This window comes from Camelina sativa, chromosome 20 (genome assembly GCF_030686135.1).
Source record: "Camelina sativa cultivar CO46 ecotype springtype chromosome 20, ASM3068613v1".
Classification (NCBI taxonomy): domain Eukaryota; kingdom Viridiplantae; phylum Streptophyta; class Magnoliopsida; order Brassicales; family Brassicaceae; genus Camelina; species Camelina sativa.
Window position 1 is genome coordinate 7034604 of NC_141899.1, and position 17169 is coordinate 7051772.

Consider the following 17169-nt stretch of genomic DNA (forward strand, 5'->3'; position numbering starts at 1 on the left):
CTAACTTCTACTCGGGTTCCCTCTCTTTCTCACTTCTTGAACCGTCAATATGGTTTACAAAACCGATCCATTGGTTTATCGAAAAATATGATGGCTCGAAAGAAGCACTCTTATTACACGGCTCTAGCTAGAATTTAAAGCAGAATACGGTATCATTAGAACCAGAAATTCAAACCAAACTCAAATAGGAAATATCATAACAAAAAAGATTTGAAGTGTGAGGTAATGAAGATATGGTGAGACGTGGAATATTAACCATCAATGATAAATTTCTGGTTTTTCTAATCAACAATAAATGATTGATTGGCGGATCAACTAAACGTCAGCCTCGTGGGTCATTTAGCAGCGTACTCTCTTTTATTATAGCCGTTCGACTACTGTATTTACTTCTCAAAAAAACTGAGGGACGAATATTTTAGGTCAAGCTATGACGTGATTTGCTAATTATCTTTTTTTTTTTTCTCACGATATAAACGGAACATTTCTTAATTGATTAAATGCCTTGTAAAGAAAGAAGAAACAACCATATACTTTTTATTCAAACAAAAATCAACAAATTTAATTAATTTATAGAAGCGGCTTAACTACTCAAAGGAACGTAAAGATTTTCGTATTTGTATACTTTGGTAATTTCCAACCTTTTCTTAATTTGCTACAATAAGCCATGTGCATAATAAATACAGGGGAAGTGTTTTGGCGGCTTACTGAGAGAGGACGACGCATGTATCGGTTTTATCGGAAGGTGTAGAAAAGAAGATTAGTATAAAGAATATATATAGGGATTGGTTCGGTGTTTCTGAATCAAATCTCAAGATCTCAGCCAAGACGCAGAAGGAGAGGAAGAAGGAAGAGGAATGGATTCGGCGGAGAAGGGCTTGCTCGTGGTGAGGAGCCATGGAGAAGAAGTAAACAAGAAAGATGGGTTTTGGCGGGAGATGCAGAGGCTTGGTTACATTGCTGGTCCGATGATTGCGATCAACTCGTCTATGTACGTTATTCTTGTGATATCGACAATGATGGTTGGTCATCTCGGTAAGCTTTATCTCTCAAGCACCGCCATTGCCATTTCTTTCTGCAGCGTCACAGGTTTTAGCCTCGTCGTATGTCTCTCTCTCTCTCTCTCTTGATCTGTTTCGTTTGATTAATTTAGTTATATGATTCTGATTTGTGGTTTTTGTGGTGGTAACCATACAGTGTGGATTGGCTATTGCATTGGAGACTTTATGTGGTCAAGCTCATGGAGCTAAACAATTTGAGAAGCTTGGAGTTCATACTTACACAGGGATTGTCTCATTGTTTCTTGTGTGTATCCCTTTGTCTCTTCTTTGGAGTTACATGGGTGATATACTCTCTGCCATTGGACAAGACCCTATGGTTGCTCAAGAAGCTGGAAAGTTTGCAACTTGGCTCATACCTGCGCTCTTTGGTTATGCTACTTTGCAGCCGCTTGTTAGATTTTTCCAAGCGCAGAGTCTGATTTTGCCGTTGATTATGAGTTCAATTTCTTCTGTCTGTGTTCACGTTGTCCTTTGCTGGAGTTTGGTCTTTAAGTTTGGGCTTGGGAGCCTCGGTGCAGCTATTGCTATAGGTGTTTCTTACTGGTTAAACGTGACCGTTCTTGGATTGTACATGAAGTTTTCTTCCAGCTGTAGCAAGAGCCGTGCACCCATCTCCATGAGTTTGTTTGAAGGAATGGGAGAGTTTTTTCGGTTTGGAATCCCATCTGCCTCTATGATGTGGTAATATAAAACTTCTCTTCATGCCTCTTTTGGTTGGTTTGGTTACAGAGTTACTGAAAGTTGAGTCTTGACTTGAGAATCTTTGTCTCTTCTTTTGGTGTTGAACTAGCCTCGAGTGGTGGTCATTCGAGTTTTTAGTCCTGCTTTCAGGAATTCTACCAAATCCGAAGCTAGAAACCTCAGTTCTCTCAGTGTGGTATGTTTTTATTATATCCTAATGACTTTGTTTTGGAATGGATCGTTATCATACATACAACTCAGTTGTTGTTGTGTCCCTTCTTTATCAGTCTATCAACAATCTCCTCCTTGTACCAAATACCAGAGAGTCTAGGCGAAGCAGCAAGGTTCTTTCTTTTCTCAATTTCCCAATTTTGCAAAATAGGACATATCTATCTTTGAACCTAAGACCCTTCTCTCTGCTGTTGTTGGCGTTGCAGTACAAGAGTAGCAAACGAGTTAGGAGCTGGAAACCCGAAACAAGCTCGAATGGCGGTTTATACATCGATGGTTATTACAGGTGTAGAATCAATAATGGTGAGTGCAATAGTTTTAGCAGCAAGAAACGTATTTGGTTACCTATTCAGCTCTGAAATCGAAGTTGTGGATTATGTAAGATCAATGGCTCCGCTGGTTGCTTTATCGGTCATATTTACTGCCCTTCACGGGGTTCTTTCGGGTTAGAGTCTCCTTCTATAATGTTAAAAATTCATTAAGAAACTAGTTTTAAGGATCAACAATGTGTTAATGAAGGGGTTTGGGATTGCAGGTGTGGCTAGAGGATCAGGGAGGCAAGATATAGGGGCTTATGTGAACCTAGCTGCATACTATCTCTGTGGCATACCAACTGCTATACTATTAGCTTTTAGGTTTAAAATGGGAGGAAGAGGACTCTGGATTGGGATCACAGTTGGGTCCTTTGTGCAAGCGGTTTTGCTCGGTCTTATCGTCATCCTCACCAACTGGAAACAACAGGTTAGTAAATTGAAAGTAAAAGTAATGTCCTTTTATACACATGTTGATCTCATGGTTAATGTTGGATAATTCCAACTTGTGATAGAAGTTATCTCTTAAGGGGGAGCTTAAGGAGATAAGGGTCAAGGATACACAAACAAGATTTAGATAAGGAAAAGCTTATTTAGATAAGGCTTTGTGTTATAATCCTATTAGAATTAGGAGTTGTCTAATTCACTATATATATGTAAGGGTCAATAGAGAGGTGTTCTATGTGACTTGAGAGATTTAGTTTTTGAGAAGTTTTCTAAATCAATAAGAAAAGGTGTTCTTTTATTTCAAGTCTTTGATCTTATATTTGGTAGCAGAGCAAGGTTGTGCTTCTGAACTAAAACTGGTGGAGAAGAGTTACGAAAAAGCATGGCGGCTGAAGCAAATCCACCATTACGAACGAAGGATCTTGGAGCACCATCGATCCAATGTCCGTTACTCACACCGACCAACTACATAGTTTGGTCGATGAGGATGAAGATCATACTTCGAGTCAGCGAGGTATGGGATGTTATTGAACCTGGATCCACAGATGAAAAGAAGAACGAATGCGACTGCACTTCTGTTTCAGTCTGTTCCAGAGTCACTTATCTTGCAAATAGGAGAGCAAGATTCAGCCAAATCTCTTGGGGGAGCCATCCGATCACGTCACCAAGGAGCGGAACGTGTTAAGGAGGCAAGACTTCAAACCTTGTTAGCAGAACTAGAACGTTTGAAGATGAGTGAAACAGATTCGGTGGATGACTTTGCAGGCAATATTTCAGGGCTTGCATCGCAATCAGCTTCTTTGGGAGCGACCATTGAAGAACCAAAGTTGGTAAAGAAGTTTCTAACAGGCTTACCTAGAGAAAAATTTATACACATGGTAGCCTCCCTAGAGCAAGTCCTCGACTTAAACACAACACCGTTTGTAGACATAGTTAGGAGGTTAAAGGCTTATGAAGAACGAATTGGCGAAGTAAAGACAGTCGAAGACCAAGGCAAGCTGATGTTTACTAACACCTCTAATAATCGTGGAGGATATGGAGGTTTTAGAGGAGGATCCAGAGGCAGAGGCAGAGGCAACTACGGTAGAGGTAACTCTGGCAGAGGTGGTTTCGGTAGAGGCTGGGGTCGAGGGAGATTCAACAGCCAAAACCAAGGAGGAGAAACCACAGAAGAGAATCAAAAACAACAGAAGAAGGATTTATCCAAAGTAATCTGTTGGAGATGCGACAAACCTGGACACTATGCGACGACTTGCACCAACAAGCCGATACAGAATCATAATCAAGAGTCAAACCTAAATGAGACACAAGAAGCAGATGGACTCTATATGCACGAAGTTGTTTTCCTCAATGAAGACAAGGTGATTCCGGAGAACTACGATATCAACAAAGGCAATGCAAGTATTTGATATCTAGATAATGGAGCAAGTAATCACATGTCAGGAAACAGAGAATTCTTTTGCAGTTTGGATGAAAGGATTAAGGGGAAAGTGAGGTTTGGTGATGGCTCATATGTTGACATTGTTGGGAAGGGAACTATTAACTTTGTTTGCAAAACAGGAGAAATACAAGCACTCAAAGAGATTTATTATATACCTGATCTCAAACACAACATATTGAGTTTAGGACAAGCAACAGAAGAAGGGTGTGAGGTGAACATGAAGAAGGATTTTCTAACACTTCTAGACCCATGTGGACGGCTGCTTGTAAGAGTTATCAGATCACCAAATCGCTTGTACAAGACCCCGATGGAGATTAGTTTGCCGATGTGTCTACAGATCGACAGTGATGAGGCTACACGGCGTTGGCATGCTCGGTTAGGACATGTCAGTTTCAATGTTATGAAGAACATGGTACAGAAGGATATGGTTGAAGGTATGCCAAGCATTATACACGAGCAGGGTATGTGTGAGGTGTTCTTAGCTGGGAAGCAGACAAGAGGATCGTTCCCAGGAAAAGCAAGTTTCCGTGCATCACAGCCTTTGGATCTGGTACATGGAGACTTGTGTGGTCCGATTTCACCTTCAACACCGGCTAACAACCGCTACGTCTTTGTCTTAATTGACGATTTCTCTAGGTATATGTGGACAATGTTGCTTAGGGAAAAAAGTGAAGCATTTGTTCGTTTTAAACGCTTCAAGGAGTTTGTCGAGAAACAGAGTAGTTTAGCCATCAAAACTTTCAGAACCAATAGAGGAGGAGAGTTTACCTCAGGAGAGTTCAATCGTTTCTGTGAGGAGAATGGTGTAGCCAGACACCTAACAGCGCCGTATACGCCTCAACAGAACGGTGTGGTTGAGAGAAGGAACCGCACTTTGATGGAGATGACAAGAAGTTTGATGAAGGGGATGTTGATTCCGAATGATATGTGGGGAGAAGCTGTACGGCACTCGACTTACCTCATTAATCGAGTTCCTACAAAAGCACTAAATGGTCAAACTCCTTATGAATGTTTCATGTCCAAGAAACCAAACATAGAACACTTGAGAGTGCTCGGTTGTGTCGCATACGCAAAGATCAATGGACCACAATTGAAGAAGCTGGATGATAGATCGAGGAGAGTGATTAACCTTGGAACAGAACCAGGTTCTAAGGCCTATAGACTCTATGATCCTATTGCTGAGAGAGTAGTTGTCAGCAGAGACGTGATTTTTGATGAAAGTAAGACTTGGGATTGGTCATCTACGAGAAACAAGTCAGATGATGGAAAACCTGGTATGTTTAGGCTTTTTCAAGAAGGTTTTATAGAAGATGGTGGCGGACATGACAATGGTCAAGAAAACGACCAGCAAAATGCAGACCAACATGCTAATCATGGTAATCAAGAGGAAGAAGAAGATAATGAGGGTGATGCGATTGTCTAGAACCAAGTTCAACCACAAGTTGTAGTAGTACAACCACAAGTTGAAGTAGTACAACCCTTGGTGACCAGGTTTGGTCGTGTGGTAACAAAACCACGCCATCTGAATGATTATGTCTTGTTCGCAGAAGCAGAAAGTTGCAAGTTGTTCTTAACAATTGATGGAGAACCAGAGAATTATCTTGAAGCTGGAAAGATAAAAGAGTGGATTGATGCTATGAAAGCTGAAATAGATTCGATCATAAGGAACAACACATGGGAGCTTGTGGATAAACCAATCGAAGTTAAACCTATAGGAGTTAAGTGGGTCTATAAACTCAAAAGGAAGGCTGATGGTTCGGTGAATAAGTACAAGGCGAGGCTAGTTGCAAAAGGGTATGTGCAACAACAAGGCATAGACTTCGACTAGGTGTTTGCTCCGGTAGCAAGGGTCGAGACTATTAGGCTACTGATAGCACTTGCAGCAACAAGAGGCTGGGAGATTCACCACCTAGATGTGAAGACAGCTTTTCTCAATGGTGAACTAAAGGAATTGGTCTATGTTACTCAACCTGAGGGGTTTGAGAAGAAGGGAGAAGATGATCGAGTATATAAGCTTCACAAAGCTTTATACGGACTGCGTCAAGCCCCTAGAGCTTGGAATTTAAAACTTGATCAAGTTCTTAAGACAATGAACTTCAAGAGATGTGCGAAGGAACCAACGGTGTACCGTAAGAAGGAGGAGAATGAGTTCTTGATTGTAGCCATCTACGTTGATGATCTATTTGTAACAGGGACTTCACTCAAGATCATTAAGCAGTTTAAAGAAGACATGTCAAGGAGGTTTGAGATGTCTGATTTGGGGAAGCTAACATATTACCTTGGCATAGAAGTTTTTCAAGGAAAAGATGGAATAAGAATCAAGCAAGAAGCATACGCTCAAGGGATTCTTATTGATGCAGGAATGGGTTCCTGCAATTCAACTCATGAACCGATGGAGCCGGGACAGAGTTTGTCAAAAGCAGAGAAAGAGAAAGAAATAGATGCTACAAGGTATAGAAGAACCATTGGGTGTTTGAGATGCCTTCTCCACACAAGACCGGATTTGTCCTTTGCTGTTGGTGTCCTTAGCCGTTATATGCAGAGTCCAAGAGTTTCTCACGGACAGGCTATTAAACATGTTCTAAGGTACTTAAGAGGAACAACAAGCTATGGTTTGTTTTTCATGAAAGATGGATCGAGGAAAATTACTGGGTATAGTGACAGCAGTCACAACATTGATATTGATGATGGGAGGAGTACCTCAGGTCACGTGTTTTACTACGGATCGTCACCTATTACTTGGACAACACAGAAACAACCGACTGTGGCACTGTCATCGTGTGAAGCAGAATTCATGGCCGCTACGGAGGCTGCCAAACAAGCTATCTGGTGAAAGAGTTGCTGAGTGAGATACTAAGCTTACAAGGAGAGAAGATCCTGCTTAGAGTTGATAATAAGGCAGCCATAGCTTTAACCAAGAACCCAGTCTTTCACGGGAAAACAAAACACATGCTCGCCAAGTATCATTTCATTCGAGAATGTGTAGAGAATGATCAAATTGAAGTTGATCATGTGCCAGGAGAAGAACAGAAGGCCGACATTCTTACAAAACCTCTAGGACGGATTAAGTTCAAGGAAATGAGGAGTTTACTTGGAGTTGAAGAGATCAAGCTTCCCATAGTTCATGTTGGAATTAAGGGGGAGAATGTTGGATAATTCCAACTTGTGATAGAAGTAATCTCTTAAGGGGGAACTTAAGGAGATAAGGGTCAAGGATACACAAACAAGATTTAGATAAGGAAAAGCTTATTTAGATAAGGCTTTGTGTTATAAGCCTATTAGAATTAGGAGTTGTCTAATTCACTATATATATGTAAGGGTCAATAGAGAGGTGTTCTATGTGACTTGAGAGATTTAGTTTTTGAGAAGTTTTCTAAATCAATAAGAAAAGATGTTCTTTTATTTCAAGTCTTTGATCTTATAGTTAATTCATTAGTAGGTTTGGAAAGTAAAAGCGAGAGTGATGTCCTTTACAGATGTTAAAATAGTAGGTTCCGGAAGTAAAAGTGAAAGTGATGTGTTTTGATATTTGTATGAATTAATGATATTTGTGGGCAGGCGAGAAAGGCTAGAGAAAGAGTTATGGGTGATGAGTTTGAAGAGCAAGATAATGAAGTGATCAGCTAAACTAATCAAAAGTTCAATCACCATCTTCTCCATTAAATGTCGTGTGTGTTTATTTGTGCTGTTGTTTTCAAGTATAGTAATGAGGAATTGAATGTTCACATTAGTTTTGTCCTCTAGCGGTCGAGCCCCTTTACAAAAGATTTATACTCCCTAATCATATACGATTTGCTCCAAGTGTGAATGGATGGGAGCTAAGACCATCATTAGTGGAGTAATCCACCATAGCTACTCTCACATTAATTAATTATATAAATAATCATAAATTAAGTAAAGTAAAGTAACTGTAAGAAACTTAAGCAAAATCACTTTATTACTAGAGAACTCCAAAAAAGGTTACTTAAACATTTAAATAATAATTTTTTTAATTTGTGTTTATTAATTATCAAACTTTAATTATCTAAAATGATAAAACAATTATTTAAAATTTTTATATTACATAAAATAGAAAACAATACTTTACAAACTTTAGAATATTAAACATATTTTACAAAATTCGGAATAGTAAACATATTTTATAAAATTGAAAATATTAAACAGAATTTGGAATAAGATTTATTGTGCGGTTGCACCAAATTTTTGCCAGATATGCTCAATCAAGTCTTTTTGCAAAAGATCATGCATTTCTGTATCATGAACATCATTTCGAATGCCCATCATATTATGTAGATTTGTTGGCGTATCTGTAGAATATGATAAATCGACATGAGAACTTTCGCTTCCTTCTCCGTGATGGAATTCCGTTGGATCGTAGAAATTGTAGTCATGTCGTTTGTTTTCCACTATCATGTTATGCAGGATGATAGATACTCTCATTATTTTCCCTATTTTTCCTTTATCCCAAAAAAGTGCGAGATTCTTCACGATTGCAAATCGAGCTTGCAAGACTCCAAATACACGCTCTACATCTTTACGACATCCTGCTTGCCATTGAGCAAAGAGTTTTGCTTTTCGACCACGTGGAAGTGTAATAGATTGGATGAAAGTTGCCAATTTGGGATAGATATCGTCTGTGAGGTAGTACGCCATTTTGTATTGCCGTCCATTGACAACATATCTAACTCTTGGAGCTTGGCCCTCTAGGATATCATCAAACACCGGGGAGCGGTCCAAGACATTGATATCATTTAACGAACCCGGTGGTCCAAAAAATGCGTGCCAAATCCATAAATCTTGTGATGCCACAGCCTCTAATATGATTGACGGTTTAGCAGATCCACGTGTATATTGTCCTTTCCATGCAGTGGGACAATTCTTCCACTTCCAATGCATGCAATCTATGCTCCCTATCATTCCGTGGAAACTGCGATGTTCTCCAATATTCAGTAATCGTTGGAGGTCTTCCGCTGTAGGTCTTCTGAGATACTCGTCGCCAAACAGATTTATAACTCCCTCAACAAAATGTAGAAGGCATTTGTGGGAGGTTGTTTCAGTGAGTCGTAAATATTCATCCATCGCATTTGCCGAATATTCGTAAGCCATCAAGCGAATAGCTTACGTACATTTTTGAAGTGCAGAAAGACCAAGCCTTCCAGTAGCATCTCGCCTTTGTCTGAAGTATGGGACTCCATTCTCAATAGCGGTAACAATACGAAGGAACAATGGTTTGTTCATTCTAAAGCGACGATGGAACATAGCGTTTGTGTAAGTCGGATTATCACTAAAATAATCATTCCACAACCGAGTGTGGCCTTCTTCGCGGTCTCTCTCAATGTGCACTCTTCGAATTATTGGAGCTAGTGGTACATCTGGGTGAGTGTAGTTGTATTGGATCTCCTCCACTATACTATCAACTTCCTCTTCTACAATATCATCAACTTCTTGATCGGAACTCCAATTAGACATTTTTTGGCAATTTGGGTATAGTAGAAGGCTTATGGGAAGTTTGAGTAGAGAAGGAGTAATGGAGACAGATTTTTTCTAATAGAGAAGGATTTTTCTTTGGTAGAGGAGGAGTTTGAGTAGTGAAGATAGGAGGAAAGTGAAGAGAAAAAACTTGAGAAGAATCGGAACACAATGCAAATTTGGTTGCAAATGGAAAAGAAAAATGTCCAATATATAGACTTAAGACTCGAGACACAAGCAAACAAACTACTTCACGGGTTAAAATAAAACCAAAAGCAATACAACCCTTACAAAAGCAAAGCCGTGACTGTCCTCTTGTGAAACAAATACACATGTGACTGTCCTTGCCAAACAAATACAACCAAAAGCAATACATCCCTTACAAAAGGCAAAAGCCATACTGTCCTAACCGACACGCAAAAGCCATCCTAGCCATACACTCAAAAGACACAAGCAAACAAACTACTTCACGTGACATGTTCAACATCCGTGACATGTTCCACATCAAGCAAACTTCTTCTCTTCACGTGACATGTTCCACAGCTACATTTGTGTTCCCGAAACCTGAAACAAAAGAATACAGGTAGATTTAAGCACAACAAAACTTATTAAACACAAAACATAAAAACATGAGAGACATAGAATAGTGAAAACATGAGAAAGACACACAAGAGTTAAACATAACAAATGAAAATAATTGAAACCTAAATGTTTGTCAACATTTGATCTACAAGTTTGTCTATAAGAGCAACTTCAGCGGGTGTTAGTTCACTCTTGTTAAGCAGGCTGTCTAGCAATCTCATTTTGCCGTGCTTCTCTTTAGCTACTTGTTCTTGATCCTTCATTGCAATGATCTTGTCTAACTTACGGACATAACCATCGTCGACATCAATACTAACAGTCGGTCTCTTCCCTTTGTTCTTAGCAGCTTTAACCCCTGGAGGCCTCTTCTCAGCTCTATCATTGCTCGAAGTAGGAGCCTCAGATGCAAGCTTAGTCCGCTTGTGGCTACATTCTTCTGTGATCCATTTCTGATCGTGCTTCAGCTCCCTCCAGCAATGTACAAGGAGAAATGGCTTCTTCATAAGCCATTGTCAAGACATCATCTTCTGATTCTCCACTCTTCCTTCTTGTACACGCTTGTGCGTAACATCCCACAAACTTGTTGACTTGGTGGTTTATCTTGTTCCACCTAGCCTTACATTGTGATTGCCCTCTTGCGTTTGAACCGGCTGATCCATCATGATGCAAAAACTTGAAATAAGAATAAAAAAACACAACATTAGATACATCATCTCAAACCCTTCCCAAACTTAAATTACACAGTCTCATGTGTAAGAAAAATTTGCAGAAGAATTTGAGAATCACAACAAAAACAATGAATGAATGAAATAGTATATACAAAGGGAAGGTGGGAGTACCTCGTAGTAGAAGAAGGAGTTGGTGCTCGCCCAAGGAGGAGCGTGAAACTGACTCTATCCCTCGCCTTGTTTGGGAACCATGGGAGTGACCTAAGCTGGTTGGTCGACTTGTTGCTCAACCGCTTGCGTGTTCTGATACACGTTCTGCTGCTCGTCACACTGCATGTCATCAACTCTGGACTTACCATGGTCTGATACCAACACAATAACCTCCATAGGCTGATAATCACCTTGATGTTTGATCTGTTGCTCAACCCCGTGCATGTCCTGATGATCACCCTGAGCTTCAACCCTCTGCTCAACCTCAACCTCTTGCTCATCTCGAGCTGCAGAGCGACGCGCTGATCGATGACTAGAAGAGGCTCTATTCCTGGAACCTCGCGAACCTCGTCTCCTTCTCTCCCTAGACTCATGAGATGAGTGTCGTGAAGGAGCGGGTGAAGGCTGACGCTCCCGTGACACATATGAAGATTGATGTGCTGGAGAGGAAATCGGAGAGGGTGCTCTCTGACGAGGTTGCTCGAGGCTCGTGGAGGCGCACTTTGGCATTGGTCTGGTGTCCTTGGGGATAGACCTAGGGATGGCGGTAGTGGATGTCGAGCAGCTGAACTTACACATGAAGTTCTTGATTGTCTTGGTGAAGCTGTTGAGCGCCTTGTCTCTTGCCTTTCCCCATCACTGAAGCTTGTTAAGGCATTCATGATCTGCCCTGACCCTCTTCGCCATTCTTGATTCTGAGTACTCCTCGAAGTGGAAATGCTCTGGGTGGTACTCCTCTGTGTCCTCCTCTATCGGTTCTCCTCCTGCATCCGCGACATCTGTATATTGCTCCTCAACCTCATAATTATACAGGTTATCCGTGGGAGGGATGAACTCAACATGTTCACCCCTCAAGATAGTAGTCAACTCGACGCAAGGGAGGAGTAATCTCGAGGGACCGACCTCAGGATGCACAAATTTGTAAAGCAACCGTCCCTGCCTCAAACCCCGCTCCAGAGTGTGCAACTGCCGCAAGTTGTTCACGTCGATCCAGCATGGTGCTGTGACTCGAATAGTAATGGAACACTAGCAGCCTCAAGAAACCAAGTCACCACGCCGACCATGCACATCACTCGTGGAGAGTGGTTGCTGTTGAGTCTCGAGACCCAAGACTTGTACGACATTATGTAGTTGAGGAGGTAGAGCAAGATGGAAGTGTTGGACATGTCACCTTGCAGCTCGGTGCCATCCATTGCCGTGAATAATAGTCCCTTAAGCGCTAGATCAAACATCTCAAGCTCGCTGTTCGTGATGTATCCTTTAATCTTCTAGGCGTAGAATGCATTGGCCACCGCTTTCTGGAAGTAATGCAACATTGGGCTTCTCAGGTTCGTCGTTTTCGTTTTTTCATGAAGTGAATGTGGGCGTGCTTCCAATCGTCGCCCAGAGTGCTGATATTTTGTTCCTATCGAACTGCGGCGTAGTCCCCATTCCGCTGGGAAATCCAAATATCTCTTCGACGATCCTGAAGGTAAGAGTGTATAACTGGCCGTGAATGCGGAATGTAATGTAGCCTAGACCTCCATCAGACATCATGCCCGGCTCATCCGCATACAAGTGCATCTCCAGAGTAGAGAGGAACTGGATTGTCTCCTCCCTGTATCTATGCTTTGGGGTGTTCATGATTCTCTCCAGATGGCACCGTCTAAATAGATACTGAACATCCTCCGCAATCTCGAGTTGCTCCATCATCTCAGCATGGGGATATCTTGTTCCATTGAACTCCAACTTCTGAAACAGCTCGTAATACTCTTTGGGAGTCAATTTCGTCTCAGATGATTTTCGTCGTACAGATTTCCTGGGCGCTTGCCCTGAGCGCAACTCAGGTTCCTCCTGTTCGTAATCACTGTCCTCCTCTCTGGAGTTAGAAGCTTGTACCGGTCTCTTCCCGAGACTCTTTCTCTTGGTGAGCGGTTTGGCAGGTCTGCTTGACCCTGCTGCTTGTCTGGTACCGTCAACAGCTTATTTGACCATGTTTTTAATTTCTAAGAAATGCTTCGCCATAGATAAGGCCGGAGAACGCTCATCGTTTAAATTTATGGCGAAACGTTTCTTAAAAAAGAAGAACATGGTCGAAGAAACTGTTGATGGTTCCAGACAAGCAGCGGGGTCAAGCAGACCTGCCAAACCTCTCACTAAGAGCAATAGTCGCGGGAAGAGACCGTTACCAGCTTCTAACTCTAAAGAGGAGGACAGTGATTACGAACAGGAGGAACCTGAGTTGCGCTCAGGGCAAGCGCCCAGGAAATCTGTACGACGGAAATCATCTGAGGCAAAATTGACTCCCAAGGAGTATTAGGAGCTGTTTCAGCAGTTGGAGTTCAATGGAACAAGATATCCCCATGCTGAGACTATGGAGCAACTCATGATTGCGGAAGATTTTCAGTATCTATTTAGGCGGTGCCATCTGGAGAAAATCATTAACACCCGAAGCATGGATACAGGAAGGAGACAATCCAGTTCCTCTCTACTCTGAAGATGCACTTGTATGCGGATGAGCCGAGCACGATGTCTGATGGAGGTCTAGGCTACATTACATTCCGCATTCAAGGCCAGTTCTACACTCTTACCTTCAAGACCGTCGAAGAGATATTTGGATTTCCCAGTGGAATGGGGACTACGCTGCAGTTTGATGAGAACGAAATATCAGCACTCTGGGCAACGATTGGAAGCACGCCCACATTCACTTCATCGAAAACAAAGGCGAGGAACCTGAGAAGCCCAATGTTGCGTTACTTCTAGAAGGCGGTAGCCAATGCATTCTACGACAAGGAGATTAAGGGATACATCACGAACGGCGAGCTTGAGATGATTGATCTAGCGCTTAAGGAACTCTAGTTCACGGCAATGGATGGCACTGACCTGCAAGGTGACACGTCCAACACTTCTGTCTCGCTTTACCTCCTCAACTACATAATGTCGTACAAGTCTTGGGTCTCAAGACTCAACATCAACCACTCTCAGGAGTGATGTGCATGGGCAGCGTGGTGACTTGGTTTCTTGAGGCTGCTGGTGTTACATTACTATCTGAGTCACACCCACCACGTTGGATCGAGGTAAACAACTTGCGGCAGTTGCGCACTCTGGAGCGGGGTTTGAGACAGGGATGGTTGCTTTACAAGTTTGTGCATTTTGAGGTCGGTCCCTCGAGATTACTCCTCCCTTGCGTCGAGTTGACTACTATTTTGAGGGGTGAACATGTTGAGTTCATCCCTCTCGCAGATACCCTGTATGATAATGAGGCTGAGGAGCAACATATAGACGTCGCAGATGTAGGAGCAGAGCACATGGAGGAGGACACAGAGGAGTACCGCCTTGAGCAGTTCCACTTTGAGGAGTACTCAGAAGAAAGAATGGCGAAGGGGGTCAGGGCAGCTCATGAACGCCTCAACAAGCTTCAGCGATGGGGAAAGGCAAGAGATAAGGTGCTCAGCAGCTTCACCAAGACTATCACGAACTTCATGCGTAAGTTCAGCTGTTCGACATCCACTACCGCCATCCCTAGGTCTATCCCCGAGGACACCAGACCAATGCCAGAGTGCGCCTCCACGAGCCTCGAGCAACCTCGTTAGAGAGCACCCTCTCCGATTTCCTCTCCAGCACATCAATCTTCATATGTGTCACGGGAGCGTCAGCCTTCACCCGCTCCTTCATGACACTCATCTCATGAGTCTAGGGAGAGAAGGAGACGAGGTTCGCGAGGTTCCAGGAATAGAGCCTCTTCTAGTCATCGATCAGCACGTCGCTCTGCAGCTCGAGATGAGCAAGAGGTTGAGGTTGAGCAGAGGGTTGAAGCTCAGGGTGATCATCAGGGCATGCACGGGGTTGAGCAACAGATCGGACATTAAGGTGATTATCAGCCTATGGAGGTTATTGTGTTGGTATCAGACCATGGTGAGTCCAGAGTTGATGACATGCAGTGTGACGAGCAGCAGAACGTGTATCAGAACACGCAAGCGGTTGAGCAACAAGTCGACCAACCAGCTTAGGTCACTCCCATGGTTCCCGAACAAGGCGAGGGATAGAGTCAGTTTCACGCTCCTCCTTGGGCGAGCAGCCTATCACCGACTTCTTCTTCTACTACTGAGGTACCCACCTTCGCTTTGTATATACCATTTCATTCATGCATTGTTTTTGTTGTGATTCTCAAATCCTTCTGCAATTTTTTTTACACAGGAGACTGTGTAATTTAAGTTTGGGGGAGAGTTTGAGATGATGTATATGATGTTGTGTTTTGTGATTCTTATTTCAACTTTTTGCATCATGTTTGAGTTTGCATCCATCTATTTGCATAGAAAAACCAAAAAAAATTGAAAAAATCGAAAATTTCCATGAAAACAGAGTGTTCATGTAGTTTGCACTTGCATATTATGATTAAGTCTAGTGTTATTCATATAGGGTTGTTTCATTTAGCATAGGGGTTGATGATGATTGTAACCTTGTTAGCATGATGGATTCAATAGGATAGGATCAAAGCCCTTGTTATTAGTTCTTTGATGCTTGTTGATTGAACTTGAAATGTAAGACTGAACCAGGTTTTGAATTCTTGAAATTGCATTCTACTCTTGATTGAAACATGTTTTGAATTGACGTCATTTGCTATCTATCTAAACCTAATACTGACTTGCAATTATCTTGTTATGCATTGAAGTTGAACTCATGGATACCATATACATACTTGGATTGTCTTTCACATTTTTACCACCCTTGTCAATCCAAGTAGCTGATTCCTATCTTTGGAACAGTTCCCCGCATCTTTAACCAACCGTTCTTTCAAGCTAATTATATTCTTGAGTGTCAGGCCTTTTTTGAGTTGAGCTTGCTAGAAAGTGTTAGGTTTTAACCGATAAGAGTAGGATCCTGTGTATTCTAGTTCGCTTTATCCATACTAGCAGAACTAGGTGAGAACTCGATTTTGGGTATTGGGATGAAATTGTGCAAAAAAGTGAAGAGTAAAAGAGAACGCAAAAGGGTAAAGAGTCTTTAGGAGGGATGTGTTTTCAAAGTTTAAAAGTCTAGTAAAGGATTTGGGTTTGAGCAAAGTAAAAAGAGTTATTGGTTCTGAGCAATAAAATAAAAAGATTAGACAAAGAAAAAAAAGTAAAAACACTTAAGATATCTAGAGTCCTTAGAAGAAAAGAAAAAGTGATAATAAAGATTTTCCAATCCGCTAGAATGATAAGAAGTGAACTCCTCCTAAGACTAAATGCAAAGAGTAAGAGAATGGGTTTGAGATGATGTTTCTGATGAAGGGTAGAGATAGGACCAACTTCTGGGTTAGAATGCTAGGGCTGAGTTTCCTTGGGGACCTTTGGGTAGACAGGGCGTTGCTCTTGTATGTATCAGTTGGTTTCAACCTTTAGCCTTCTCTTAAGCTCAACTCCTTTTCATGAGAGAACCTTGTTCTGTATTGATAAAACAACTTGAGAAGGAGACCATCTTTGTCTCTAACCTTTTACCCTAGCCAAATGAGTTTGATGACATTGCATAGCTTGATTCATGGTTCTTTGTTAATGAATGTTAAAGGGAATGATTGATAGGAATGCATGTGTAGATTAAAGATTGGAATCGTTTCAGGTTGTGACGAACTTGTCTAAAGTGTTTAAATAAAGTTCCCTCACCATGCATCATAGATTAAAAACAAGGACCTTGATTCTAACTATTTTATTCAGCAAGTTTTAGGTTATGAGACCCCATTTTCAAACCTCTCTTCCATACTTTGTTCTTGTTATTAGCTTGAGGGAAAGCAAAGAATAAGTTTGGGGGAGTTGATATGTATATATTTTAACTCTCTTTCATCATGCATTTGTTATTCATTTTTTTCTCTTAACTCATTGTTTTGCGTTGTTTTCAGTATCTTTTGCATAATATGCACATCTAGGTAGTCTTTGCATTGGTCTTGCATACATCTTGCATATTAGAGTTATTTCAGGTATCTAGGAAACGTCAGAAACGCACCAGTCGAGCCACCAGTCGAGCCAGCCTCTCCGCGCATCATTCCTGCCACCTGGGTCAAGCCACGTTAAGATTGCATTCCACTCGACGCGCACTGACTCGATCGCACATGTCAA

General features: G+C 41.7%; 2 protein-coding genes across 4 annotated transcripts; one reads left to right on the top strand and one right to left on the bottom strand.

The window, feature by feature from the left end:
* Positions 1-388: 388 nt before the first annotated feature.
* Positions 389-7970, top strand: LOC147918535 (protein DETOXIFICATION 14-like). Of its 3 annotated transcripts, none has more exons than XM_087504553.1 (7): positions 389-1100; positions 1195-1739; positions 1849-1935; positions 2027-2083; positions 2177-2415; positions 2506-2711; positions 3059-7970. In XM_087504553.1, the coding sequence occupies exons 1-7, from the start codon at positions 855-857 to the stop codon at positions 3080-3082; spliced, it is 1404 nt and encodes a 467-aa protein (XP_087360679.1). In that variant the 5' UTR covers positions 389-854; the 3' UTR covers positions 3083-7970. The 3 variants fall into 3 exon arrangements, with proteins under 3 accessions (XP_087360679.1, XP_087360677.1, XP_087360678.1); XM_087504551.1 differs by having other exon boundaries at positions 7728-7970; XM_087504552.1 differs by having other exon boundaries at positions 3056-7577.
* Positions 7971-10105: 2135 nt separating this feature from the next.
* LOC147918536 (uncharacterized) lies at positions 10106-10723 on the bottom strand. The gene is made up of 2 exons (XM_087503567.1): positions 10359-10723; positions 10106-10202 (listed from the first exon to the last, which is right to left on the bottom strand). Exons 1-2 carry the CDS (start codon positions 10721-10723, stop codon positions 10106-10108), a joined length of 462 nt encoding a protein of 153 aa, XP_087359693.1.
* Positions 10724-17169: the final 6446 nt, after the last annotated feature.

Excerpts from the sequence above, each read along its gene's own strand:
- LOC147918535 (XM_087504551.1), top strand. The coding sequence starts at position 855 with ATGGATTCGGCGGAGAAGGGCTTGCTCGTGGTGAGGAGCCATGGAGAA. Across the intron at positions 1,740-1,848 it reads CCATCTGCCTCTATGATGTG|CCTCGAGTGGTGGTCATTCG; the intron begins GTAATATAAAAC and ends GTGTTGAACTAG. Across the intron at positions 2,084-2,176 it reads AGTCTAGGCGAAGCAGCAAG|TACAAGAGTAGCAAACGAGT; the intron begins GTTCTTTCTTTT and ends TTGGCGTTGCAG.
- LOC147918536 (XM_087503567.1), bottom strand. The coding sequence starts at position 10,723 with ATGAAGAAGCCATTTCTCCTTGTACATTGCTGGAGGGAGCTGAAGCAC. Across the intron at positions 10,203-10,358 it reads GACAAACTTGTAGATCAAAT|GTTTCGGGAACACAAATGTA; the intron begins GTTGACAAACAT and ends CTTTTGTTTCAG.